This window comes from Miniopterus schreibersii (genome assembly GCF_964146895.1).
Source record: "Miniopterus schreibersii genome assembly, chromosome: X".
In the NCBI taxonomy this organism is placed as follows: Eukaryota; Metazoa; Chordata; class Mammalia; order Chiroptera; family Miniopteridae; genus Miniopterus; species Miniopterus schreibersii.
Genome location: NC_138104.1, coordinates 13,491,252 through 13,504,926, shown reverse-complemented (window position 1 = coordinate 13,504,926; position 13,675 = coordinate 13,491,252). Strand labels below are relative to the sequence as shown.

Here is a 13,675-nt window from a genome sequence, read left to right as displayed (position 1 = left end):
CTATTGATGCCTGGAATGCTATGTCCTTCTTCAGCTGTTTACATAATTTAAATAAAAGGGTCTAAATTCATTAGGTTAGTTTTCATGGCAAATTGTAGATGTTGGGATGCCACCATTTTTTGGGGGGTGGGGGTGAATGTGTGTGTGCGCATAGCATCTGAATTTACAAATTCATTATCATGATTGCAGTTGGATCACCATACAAACAATTTCCAAAAGATTGCAGTTGGATCACCCTACAATTTCCAAAAGTATCTCAGGAACTTGGTGCTTTGTCTAGGTCCCATGCTATTTATTGGAACAGATACAATCTTCGCACCAAAATTCTACTACTGTTAATGGGAGGTGAAAAGCTAAACTCTTGCTTGCTCATGGAGCGGAATGAGATTAAACCCTTTAGAATGCTGTGTAATAGTCTTAATGAGCCATCTTTAAAAAGCAATTATAGTGCATTTTCAGCAGCCTCTTTCCTGAACAATAGTTGTGATGAGACCCTCTCCCATGGTAATGGTTTCATATTATTTCTGAAATCAGTCTCACTTGAGGAACGTGGCACAAAAAGGTCTGATTACTAGTAAATTTATTTTCCAATGTGTCTCTTTAAATGATAAAACTCTTGCCATTTCAAAATAGGTTTTGTGTGTGTAAAGGCTCCTTTGGGGTGAATTTGAATATAAAGGTACTGCCTTGAAACTCATTAGTGGTTAAGTCTTCTTCCTTAGGCACGGAGGTCAAGTTTAGCATGAGGTAGGTAAAAATAAATAATAGGAAACAATAATAATGTTAATTACAAATCACTCCCAAAGAAAACATTCATGAAATGGTTCCAAATGTGCATATATTATTATCTTTATTATGTGCTTTAAAGGAAGATGCAGCCTAGTGCACTCTGTAATAATGAAAGCATGCGAATTAACACCTAAAATCATCAATATGGAAATTCTCAAGTTATAAAACAGTGTTAAAATGAGGAGGGAAATGCCATTTTTCATGACTGCTCTGCAAGGGTCACAGATACAGCCTCATGTTGGTATTAGAGACTGTCAGGAGAGGCATGAGCTCCCCTGACTCCAGCTCCCTGCTCCATGCACAAAGCAGACGTGTTGAGCACTTATGGGTTGCTAAGACCACTTATATCTCTACTAGAAGCATAGAATGATGCCTTGGACAATCCAGTGGGAGAAAAGCTTGAAGTGAGAGATGGAAATGGGGCTCTGACCTTCCTCGCATATCTCTCCTTTGTAGCCTGGCACGCAGATGCAGACGCCCATGATGCAGGTGCCGTGGCCAAAGCACGTCGGGTCAATGCACTGTTCTTCTGGCACGTCGCACTCTGGCCCCTTCCAGCCGTTTCGGCAGACGCAGTGGCCTTTCTCGTACTCGCCATTCCCACCACACAGCACGGGGCACGAATCTGAAGGTCGGCAAATGAACTCAGTAATGTTCTCAGAATGCTTTTAAAATCTCCAATGAGCAATTCTCTATTGATTCTTGTATAATATATCAGGAAAAAAAATGGTACTAATTCTGTCTTAGCCTTTATTAAATAGGCATAAACAGAATTTGACTCTATGATTACAAACAGAATTTTCCTTTTCCGGGAGTGGGATAAAGGTAAATTATAAAACTATCCTGAATGGAGAAATTATTTCGAGTATTTGATTTTTAGTCCATCAGACACTTAAATAATAGTTACTATCATCATTAATATAAGGTAGGGGTTTTCTCTCTTATGGCTTTTCTTTCTCAAGAAGAAATATGCTACTTTTAGCAGGGAGAATGGAAAATTTGAAAAACTAATACATAGGGAGTTATTCATTTTACAGAATGTTATCTTTAAAAGGTTGTGCCTTTGCTTGGCTGGGAGTGGCTCAGTGGTTGAGCAGCGACCTAGGATCCAGGAGATAGTGGTTCGATTCCTGGTCAGGGCACATGCCCGGGTTGCGGGCTTGATCCCCAGTAGGGGGTATGGAGGCAGCAGATCAATGACGGTTCTCTCATCATTGATATTGATGTTTCTCTCTCTCTCTCCCTCTCCCTTCCTCTATCCGAAATCAATAAAGATATATTTAAAAAAATAAAAATTAAAAAAATAAAAGGTCATGCATTTAAAGAGGTCTATGCTGGACAGACGTCTACTCCCATAATACACTTTCAGTAGAGCAGACTTTCAGTAGAGCACTTATTCTGCTGTCACTGTTCGTCTCCCTATTGAAACTGTGGGCTCCTTGAGGGCAGGGCCTGTATCTTCTGTCTTATTTTTTTAATACCAGCACCTCCACTGCTGCCCCCACCTCCTCAAGACCTATCATGGTACTGGGAATCTAGCAAGTGCTATAGAATTCTCTATTGAATAGAATTTAACCTAAAGAAATCAAGTGGCTGAGAAACCGGAGATGATAGTATTAGCAAACTGAGAACTTTAAGAACACATAAAAAAATGGGCAGAAAACATCTCTAAAGTCATAACTGTAAGCCTATTAAACTGTGGGCAAGTCTAGGAAGCAGTAAAGTTGGCTAAGTTTAACTTCTGACATTCTAGTCTTCACTTTCTAGGCTACTTGCCCATTAGGTGATTGCCCACTCCATCCAGTTTACATGGGTGTGCATAAGCAATCATCTGCCTTGCCCAACTCTTAAAGTCCATCCATTATGAATCAGTTTATGCAGGACATCAAAGTATCATGTAGTGGTGGGGTCAGACGATCGAGGTACAAATCCCAGCTGTTAGGTAACCCTGGTTAAGTTATTTTACCTCCATGAGGTTGTTTCTTTGTCCATAAAACTGAGATAATAGCAGATCTACCTCACAGGACTGTGCTGGGAAGCAGGAATTAAATGACATAACACAGAGTGTTTACAACAGTTCCTGGCGGAATAAGTGCTCAACTTTCGGTAGTGGCAGTGGGCAGTGTTGCTGCTATTGCTGCTGCTACTATGACCACTACTGTCACTCCTCCTCTCGAGTTCTCAACTGGAGTACATTTTCCTAAGTCAATCAGAATGACAGAACAACATTACCTCTAGCACAGTCAGGCCCAAGGAATCCTGGGAAACAATGACAATGGCCAGAGATACACTCTCCATTTCCATTGCAATTAGTTGAACAGTCATCCATTATTTCTATTAAGAGAGAGAAAAAGAAAAAGAAAATGAAGAAATCTACAGCCTACAGAGTCCTTAATTTTTTTAAATTGCAAAAACTCTGGGCCCATAACATTCCTGCCCTCTGCTGTTTATGGAGCACTTACTATTTAAAACCAGATGCCAGAGATTTCTGTAAGATGTCACATGCAGTTCCAAATTATTAAAAGCACCCTAGAGCTGCTGAATTGGCTATTCAAGAGTGGAACTAAAAACCAACTTCATCTCTAAAGTGCATAAAGGGTCTAGATGAATTGTATTCTCATGAGACATTCATGAGAAAGTAAAAAATGTACTAGGATTATAGGACATTTCTTAAAAGCAAAATGGGCTTAAAAATGCAACAAGAAGACTAAACCTACTGTTTATTTTTAAAGTTTAGGTTGCAGCAAATAAAATTGTCTTCTCTAGCACCTTCAAATGTTTAATCTACTATCTCTACAGCTTAAATATAATAATCAGTATTTCATTTTCATTAATAAGTGACAATGGAAGGCTTTTAAAGTAAGTGTTCATATTAAATTCACCACCACTAAAAGCTTTGGAACCTAAGTATTTTGTTGAGAAATGCTTTCTTGACTGTAAATGCTTATCATTCCTCTGCCACTAATTTCCCTTCAATCCATTCTTAGAAAAAAATAGGTTTTAGGGGAATTGAAACGGTTTTAAAGGTGCCCATAGGTAGTTCTGGTGCCATAAAGATGTGCACTGTAAAGAACTTGAGTAAGTCTTCTGGTGTTTTGACTGAAAAGGTATAAAGTTATATGAAAGCCAGTCTGACAATGACTTTAAAAATTATGTTGCCTTAGCTGGTTTGGCTCAGTGGCTGGAGCATTGGCCCGCAGACTGAAGGGTCTCAGGTTGAATTCTGGCCAAGGGCATGTACCTCAGTTGTGGGCTCGATCCCTGGCCCTGGTTGGGGAGAATGCGGGAGGCAACCAGTCAATGTGTCTCTCTCACATCGATGTCTGTCTGTCTGTCTGTCTGTCTGTCTGTCTGTCTCTCTCTCTCTCTCCCCACCTCCCTTCCACTCTCTCTGAAAAGCAATGGAAAACATATCCTCAGGTGAGGATTTAAAAAAAAATTATAATGTTGTACATGTGAAATGTATGTAATGTTATTAATCAATGTTACCTCAATAAAAATTAATTAAAAATTTAAAAAGTGTTTCTAATTTAAAATTGTATTCATGTATATAATAGCATCAAATTCCAAGTCCATGAACTATGATGATATGTATGTTTTACTCTCGTGTATGTTTTTTAAAAATCATCTTCTCATTACTCTTTTCTGTAAGTTTTCTATACTTAGCAGTCTTGGATTCTGAGTTTTATGTTTTGGTTTATTAAACTCATACTGCTCATATGCACCAGTTTTTCCTTTTCAATCCAAATTATCTACTTCATCTAGTTCCACTTGGATAAGCTATTTCCAATTAGAAGGAGATGTTCTAGGAAGTAGCCTGGGCATCTTCCTCTGCACTACGAGAATTTATAATGAGGGTGAAGAAATAGCATTTCTTCAGTTGAGGCCTTTCGACCACCTGTGTCAGTAGGATCACTTGAGGCTCTTACAATGCAGATGCCTGGGCTTCACTCCAGCTCTACGGAATCTGTCTGTGAGGACTGTGGCCCAGTAATCTAAATACTAACAAATACAGCAGGTGATCCTGCAGGTACCCAAGTCATCAAAGCACTGAGAACCAATGCTTCAAATAAACTTCCATAGATAGAGAGCTTCTGATCTACACTTGGAGTTCTGCCCTGGAGCAGAACAAATGCAAGAGGAAGAAAATGGTATCTAGTCCAATTGGGGGATTCTTAGAAAGCTGAGAATGAATCCAGTGGCTTTGTAGACAGCCAGCCTATTATCAATGAGAGGGCATCTTTCTTCTCCACCACATGTGAATACATCGGATAGCCTTTTGTAGCTTTATGACGATCTGTTCTCTTATCCCTGTCTTAGAAAACTGAAACAGATAAGAAATTGACAATTGGCATTTCTGAACTACAACTGGGCTGGTAAGAATGTTAATATTTGACAAAGAGCTAACCATTTTTAACTCATAAAAACATTTGTTATTTTCAGAAAATTATCAATTTATAGAAAAGGTCATTATGAAAAAGCACAGTCTTTTTTTTTTTTTTTCATTCTAAGATGGAACAATTATTTCTTTATTTTCTACTTATCTAGCTTTCTTGTACTAAGTAGCAGCAGCAGTTTTTAAATCTACATTTGGGTTTCCCCTGCCCTGGATGGTTAATAGGAGGCCGTGGAGGAAGTTTTTCAAAGTAAATACAGTTGAATTTAATTTCTCACCAGTTCCTATTGACAACTTTAGGGAAGTAGTCTTGTGGGAATGTGGCTATTGTAAAAAAAAAAAAATTAATAAAGTTTGCTATCAAAATAAATAAAAATCCCTACATCTTATTGACTTATCTAAAAGCTGTCTCTGGGCCCACACTGCAGCACAGAGCTTAACACCAGCAATGCAAATGAGAAGAAAAGGCAATATAGGAGGTTTTGGAAGCTGCCATCTCTACAGGGTATAAAAGAGACATTGGGATGGTCTAGGGACTCCAGGAGGAGGACGGCTACAGCAGGATCACATAAACAGCCAGTAATGGAAAAAAAAAAAAAAAAGTATTTATCTATTTATGTTGGCCTCCAGGAAACTTTGCCTTCTATGTTTTTAATCTTACTGCAGAATCACTTCTTAAACACCAGTTCATTAGAGTAGAGAATCATCTTAAAGTTCTATGCTTATAACTCTGTTCTTACACGAGAGTCTAAAGCCCCTTCATATCTGCGTCTGCACTGAGAATGAGTTTTGCTTCTGGCAGGTTTTCTCATAAGAGAAACTGAAGGTAATGAATAATCTATGGACTGAGTATGGTCTAAAGGGCATGGTTTAGGAATCAGACATACTGGGTGTCTCAAATCTCAATGTTGCCACTTGCTCACTGTGAGAGTTTAACAAATTATGCACTGATTCCAAGCCTTTGTTCCCTTATTTGTAATATAACTGTCACTATACCTATGCTATCAGGGTTGTGATGGGAATCAAACCAGATAACTGAATGTAAAGCATCTAGTATAGTGCTCGGGGCAGAGTTGCCCTCCACAGATGATGATAATCCAGAGCAGATGGGCTGAGGTTAGCAGATACTGACAACTCTGCCCATACTACTGGAAAATTGTGTGTGTTAATATAGAGCAGGGGCTAACCTATGTTAGTCATTCAGTAAATGTTGCTTATTAATACTGTCTTGAGCCTTATTAGTAGCAGGCCAAATAGGGTTAAGATTAATCAACTGATTCTAGTGTTATGAATAGAGTGAGAATAAGCAGCATTTAGAATAGTTAAACTCACACAAACCTTTATTTAAGCAAACATTTTAGCCTCTTTTTACTGAAATTGAGATAAATTATAAAAACATTACAAATTAATGGGGAGAATTTAGAGTAAGTAACATACGCTTTTCATTTTTTTAGAAATTTACTTGGATTCTCTCTAAGTAGAATTACAGGAAAAATGTTTCTCTCCTAATTTTGAAAGACAACAGAAAAGTAAACAAACTGACTTGCATAAGGAAAAAACAAGTATGCTGTTGCATAGAAAAGTGACAACTTAGTATCTGGATAATAACACTTGTATTTCAAAGGTCAGGTTCTTTTTGGGAGGAAGTAAGGGACAGGAGAAAAAAAAACTCCAAGCATGTTTCTGGATCTACTGATTTTTTCAAAGGTTAATAGTTTGGTTAGTGTTGTAACTTAAGCTTAGAGGTAAGGATAACTGGAAGAGAGAAAAATCTCCACAGGTATTTTAGATCTTCTAATTGCTCGATTTCTTAGGAGAAACACATCCTCTCATAACTCACTGGCATTTGCCTTATTAAAATTGGGCCTTGATAGGAAAATATCGTGAAAGGTCTGCTTCCGTTGAATCTACCCTAACAAGTCTGTGCACAGCAAAAGTGCCCTGACTTAAAATAGTTTTTTTTTTTCCAATTTAAAAAACATTTTCTCTTTTGAAGATATAAAATCAGTAAAGTATTTCTCTAGGGGGAAAAATCATCAGTGCACTTTTACTACCTTTCTGACTACTTTAGAAGAAAGTTTTTGATAATCTTATGGCTGGAATACCATTCTCTACTGACTCAAGGTCTTCAGCATCAAGTAAAAATAGAACAGAATTGTTATAAAGAGCAGATGGTATATCTATTAACAGTCAATACATGTTCGTAAACATATGGTTGAACAGGTTAACTAAGAGGGTAAAGTGGCGAGAGCTGTATAGAAAACTGACAGCTGTAAAACATTTCCTTTTCTTTGAAAAGACAAGTGGTTTTAAGAACATTCACACAATAAACTACTGTGTCAATGAGTTGTTTACCCTCAGGGCTCTAAAATTGCTAAAAAGCTCAGCTTTATTCACACAAAGGGTCAAGGGGAATGAATTCACCCAAAAAATGACAAGAGTGAGATGTCTGTGAGTAACTAGGGTGAACTGTGAATAAGAGTGCTGAAGACACTGTATGAAAAAGAACATGTTTTAAAAGACCCTGAGAACACTGAAAGAGCCATTGTGATGATTTTTCAACTCAAACATTCTAAAAGAAAGGGCTCTGAACGACCCAAGTTATTCTTTCAGACTCTTCTCCGTATATTCTCGGTTGTATTTTGAAACCTTAAAGGTTGGTTCTAGAATCTGGAATTGTAAAGAAGAACTGGACTGATGCTAGGTTTTCCATTGTAAAAGGTGCTTATTTGCTTTTTTTTTTTTTTTTTTTTTTTGATTGTCTAAACAAATTTTATTGAGTTTTGCAGGTTTTAGTGCTTTATATGAACAGAATCACACACTATATATATGTTTCTGTGACTTCCCCTTTTAACTTTCTTTTTTAAACTTATCTTTATTGTTGAAAGTATTACAGATGTCCCCCTTCCTTCCCCTCATTGATCCCCTTCACCCTGCATCCACCCCCCCCAGGCCCTCTCCACACTATTATCTGTGTCCATAGGTCATGCATATGAGCTTATTTGCTTTTTGTTTTTAATAGACCATGAATTAACAGAGCTTCCCCTGCTTAGACCTTTCTTCACTGAAGTTGTTCTATGTAGACAGAGTAGTTATTTCTACTGAAAACATACAACACAGTGCATGGCAAGTATTCTAAAATAGCAGCAAATAATAGAGCTTTTAAAAAATCTTCATCAGCATTTAAACCACATTAATGACAACAATATAAGCCTTTCTCATCGTGACCTATCCTGAATAATGAGTTTCAGGCAGAATGAGCAATAAGCTTAAATAACATCTGTATTACTTTAACCATTGACTGTGTCTTTCTAGAGTTATACTGTCAATAATATAACTATCAAAATAATACCCAAGACAGCTAGCTTACCAATTGCTGTAGTTAACACAAATACTTGTTCCATCTTTTTCCCATCGTTGTAAAATGCCAGATACCAAGGCCCTTGGTCCATGTACTCTATGAAACCTGTCTCCTGCAGTGAGGTTAAGATCAGGTTCCGAGGGGAGTGGTGGGTATCATCAGAGCCCTTGGAGTCATGCTTCACCAGTTGCTTTCCATCCATTAGTTTTACGAAATCAAACTGGAACAAATACAAACACAAATATGAGCCTCTACTTTTACTTCTCGACTGACAAACATCTCTAACTACAATTGCTCTATTTCATACCCTTATGCTTTGGAGGCAGGCAAAGAGGAAGAAGAAGTTATATACTTTTAAGTAAATTTAAACCCAAAAGTATATTATTAATTCTGAAAAAAAAAAAACAAAAAACCCACCATACTTATAAATGTTATAAGCCTTTCAGTTTTGGAGTATTCAAAACAGTGATTTAAAAAGAAATAAACCAAGACATAGAAAAATATCCTGTTTGGTATTATGCTAGAGAATCTTGATATTTTACTAAAGTATCTTATAGAAGATAATTAAAACCACACATTCTCCTCAGAAATGTTACTGTGACCTTCCTTACAAATTAAAAAGTTTTATGTATTTAAAAACAGATGAATAAATAGGCAAAATCTGAGAACATTCATCATAATTTACTATTTTTGTGGTAGCATATTTAGATAGTCAAAGGACACCCTCCCTTTTATTCCTAATCAGTGGACAAGCACATGTGTCCTTGAACATTTTTTCAACAGTCACATTTGAATGGCATTCTAATCCCCTGCCTAGTCTGACCCAGAAGGTACGGTTTGGGCTGCAGTTATATCTGCTGAAAACAAAGCAAGCCCCAGATGGCTGTGATTCCTTCTGCTACTTCTTAGATGGAGCAGGGCCCCAAATGGGATCATGAAAGACAGAGATAAGGAAAAGAAAATGAGAGAAATTAGGTAGCTAAGATTTACAGAAGGGCGTTGTAAACCATAGAGGTGTTACACGTTTGAGTTATTAACAATAACATGGAAATTTTTCTACCTATAAGACAAAACCTGCCTTTTTTACTTATTTCCATTATTGATATGCATTCCTTAATTGGGACAAGGGGTCACAGATGTATGGAACCAGCAAAGGGGGTGTGGGCACCATAGTAAGTGAGATGAGGGGGTTGGAAAGGCTCATGATCATCCTGTTCCAGGAAACAGAATTCAAGTTTGAAGACTATTTTCTTCAACTCCCTTTTCTGAATCTGCTTTGATGAATATGGTTCCTGATTTCTTAATGGCATTTTTTTCCATTCGCTTCAGTGTGATTATTCTGGATATTTGCTCATTGCAAAGATGTCTGCCTTCACCTTTGACTCCCATGCATGTTGCAAGTCACAAACCCTGAACTAGTCATCCCACCACCTTTGGAAAGGGTCAAGAAGTACCTGTAATATCAAATACCTGAGTGTGTGTAGGTGGAATGTTTCTTCTGCCATAAATCCCCAGCAGAGAGTCCTTGGCTAAAGAAATATTGAATTTCAGATATATTGGATGGTGGATAGTAATCTGGAAACGCCAGAATAAGCCAGGTGGAATGGTCTGCATGACCTGGGCACCAATGTCAACTTCTCCGGTGTCTATCGCTCGTCCCTTCTGAAATACTGATTTTAAAAATAAACAAAATTAAACATAACATTAATCTTAGCTTATAACGCAACAGTTTTTAGTTTTTCAAGAACAGATACATCAAAATGACTTACTTAAGCTCTTTCTTCCTCCCCACACCACCCATCTTTCAGAGCTTAACCCAAATTAAATATTTTCCAAGGAGCCCTCCCTAACCAACCACTATATCAGTCTCTCCCTTCTATTAAACTACTATTGCATTTATTTTCATCATTTGATTCATTTTACCCATTATTTACTGAATGCTGCCTCAGAAGCTGCAAGAGATACAAAGATGAGTCAGATGCAGTTCTTGCTCTCAAGGAGCTTTGAATATAAGAGATGAAATAGGACAAGTACACAAATAACCATGTTGTAAAAGAAAGTAAATACTCTGGTTATTCAAAGGGGGGAAGGTATTTGGTTGGAGGGTACTTCTCACCCTTAGCTGTCCCTATGCTATTTATCTTCCTTTATGTTCCTCCTTAGCACTTACCATCACCTAACATATAACCTGTTTTGCTTATTTACTGTCTGTTGCCTGGTTTCTCTCAATCCAATATAAGCCCCATGAGGCTGTGGCTGTTTTGTTCATTGCTTTATGCCCAGTAACTAGGAGAACGTGGATAAATAGTATGTGATAAGTACATATTTATTCAATAACTGAATGAATCAGAAAAGGGTCTTTATGGGATGTGGTATTGAATATGGGCCTTAAAAGAGGGAAAGGATTTCAACAGAGCTGTTGGGAAAGTTGTTGCACATGGAAGGAACACCTCGAACCAAAACAAAGAGGAGAGGTTACAGTAAAGCTAAGGTGTATATATAGAAGAGCAGTTGGAGATCGGGTGGGAGGGAAAGGATGGCATCATATTCTATAAGGCTTCGAGTGTCAGTCCTAAAGGGTTTATTTAAGAAAGAATGGAAAGCCACTGAAGGTTTTTAAGAAGAGTGGAGAGGTCTGGATACATTGGAAAGGCTAACCTTAAGGCAGAAGATAAGATGATTTAAACAGGGAAACACAAGAAGGATAGAGGAATTATGGGGCAATAATTCAGGTGAAATGACATGAAGGTGTAAATTTAGGGTGGGCCCAACAGTTCATGTGTAAAAAGTACATTCTAGCCAACTGTAACATAAGTCGGACTCTATCAAACAAACATTATGCTAAGTGAAATAAGCCAGTTAGAGAAAGACAAGTGCCATACGATCTCATTCATATGTGGAATTTAATGAACAAACTAAATTAACAAGCAAAACAGACGCAGACTCATAGAGACCAGGCAGACAGCTCTGGTGGGGTGGGAGTGGTGGGGGAAGGGGGTAAGGACTGAGGAAAAAAAAAAAAAAGAGAAAGAACTCATGGACATGGATAACAGTATGGTGATTGCCGGAGGCGGGGGGGTGGGGGTGAAGGTGGAAGAGTGTATAAAGGGGATAAATGGTGATGCAAAAAATAAAATAAAGAAAAAATAAATTTAAAAAAGAGTATGCACAACAAAGGGGAAAAAAATCAATAAATTGAAAAGGCAACCTACAGAATGGGACAAAATGTTATCAAGCTATATATCTGAAAAGAGGTTAATATCCAAAATATATAAAGACTCATACAACTCAATTACAAAAAAGCAAATAATTCAAATAAAAAATGAGTAAAAGACCTGAATAGACAGTTTTCCAAAGAACACACGAATGACCAATAGGTATATGAAAAGGTGCTCAACATCACTAATCATTGCAAAAATACAAATCAAAACTACAATGAGATATCAACTCACACCTTTTAGGTTGGTTATTATCAAAAAGGCAAGAGATAATAAATGTTATTGAGGATGTAGAGGAAAGGGAAGCCTTATACTCTGTTGGTGGGAAGGTAAAATGGTAGAGTCATTTTGGAAAAAAATAATGGTTCCACAAAAAAATTAAAAATTGAACTACTGTATGATCCAGCAATCCCACTCCTGGTTATATATTGGAAGAAACAGAAATAAGGATCCCAAAGAGATATGTGCACACCCAAGTTCATTGCTGCATTATTCCCAATAGCCAAGATATAGAAATAACCTAAAAGACCTTCAATGGATGAATGGATAAAAAAATGTGATACATACACACACACACACACACACACACACACACACACGTACACAAAATAGAATAAAAGGGAAGGAAATTCTGACATTTGCAACAAAATGGATGAGCCTAGAGGGCATTGTGCTAAGTGAAATAAGCCTAAGCCTAACAAAGACCGGTATTGAATGGTATCACTTATATGTGGAATCTAAAAAAAAAACCAAAATGATTTTCATCGAAACAGAGAATAGAATGGTGGCTGCCAGGGCTGGAAGGAGGGGCAAATGGGGTGATATAGGTGAAAGGGTTCATTCCCAGTAATAAGAAGTTCTGAGAATCTAATGTACAGCATGGCAACTACAGCTTGAAAGTCAAGCTTAAACATTCTCACCATGCACAAAGGGAGTTGACTGTGTTAACCATGTGAGGTGATGGATGTATTAATTACCTTGATCTTGGTAATTATTTTACAATGTATGTGTTCCTCACATTATCATGTTGTGCGCTTTAAATATAATACAACTATAGTTGTCAGTTATTCTTCAATAAAGTGAAAAACAATCACATAGTATCTGGGAAGTGTAAGAGTGGGTGATCCTGAAGAATGGTACAAATATTAATTAATGTACTATATATTTAAAAATCTGATTGCAATTTTAAGTATAAATATCAAAAAGCAAAGCAATCATTTTCTGAACTAGCATAGAGAAAATAATACTGAGATAAAAATAGTTTAAACAAAAGCAAGAAAGGGAAGGCCCAGACTAAAATGGTTAATTAAAAAACATGAAAGTAAGAAGATAGCTTTCATATATCTATACTTACAATTAAAACAAAGAGCAAGGAACAAAACATGTGTTAAAACAAAAGAACCATCATTCAGAATCAAAAAGTAAAATCGAATTACATGTGTTTTTTTAAAACAAAAAATGTATCTAAAACAGAATTATAACAATAAAAAGTTATTTCCCCAGGAAGAAAAGGGAAGAAAAAGGAAAGAAGAAAGACAATGTAAAGGAAGATCCTATAGCAGAGCGGCGCGGCTCAAACCTGAGTGGGCATAAGAGGGGGTCTTGTTAAAATGCAAATTATGATTCAGTTGGTCTGAGATTTGATACCTCTAACAAGTTCCCACTAATGCCCATGTTGAGTGGTCCACAGCCCACAGACAAAGAGGCGAAGTTCTTCGGACACCGGGACACTAGGTGTGGGGGCTAAGGGAAGGTTGGAATTGACCCCATAATTGTGAGTTTCGGTGACTCAGTGTTGGTAGTAAAAACAAGAATGCTAGAAGGAGATGGTTTGTGTGAGAGGAGGGTCAGTTTGGATAATCAGGTCTTTGTAATTTATTGCCATCTTCTTTAGTGATTTCTGATGTGCTA

At 37.3% G+C, this 13,675-nt stretch overlaps 1 protein-coding gene across 1 annotated transcript in view; it reads right to left on the bottom strand.

Annotated features, from left to right (window-relative positions):
• Nucleotides 1-13,675, bottom strand: part of TENM1 (teneurin transmembrane protein 1) — a 711,536-nt gene that overhangs the window by 234,609 nt on the left and 463,252 nt on the right. The window contains exons 10-13 of the mRNA XM_081125839.1: nucleotides 10,017-10,216; nucleotides 8,556-8,766; nucleotides 3,022-3,123; nucleotides 1,220-1,414 (exon numbers count right to left, since the gene is read on the bottom strand). Coding sequence (XP_080981965.1) covers nucleotides 1,220-1,414; nucleotides 3,022-3,123; nucleotides 8,556-8,766; nucleotides 10,017-10,216 — 708 coding nt within the window. The remainder of the gene's footprint in view (nucleotides 1-1,219; nucleotides 1,415-3,021; nucleotides 3,124-8,555; nucleotides 8,767-10,016; nucleotides 10,217-13,675) is intronic.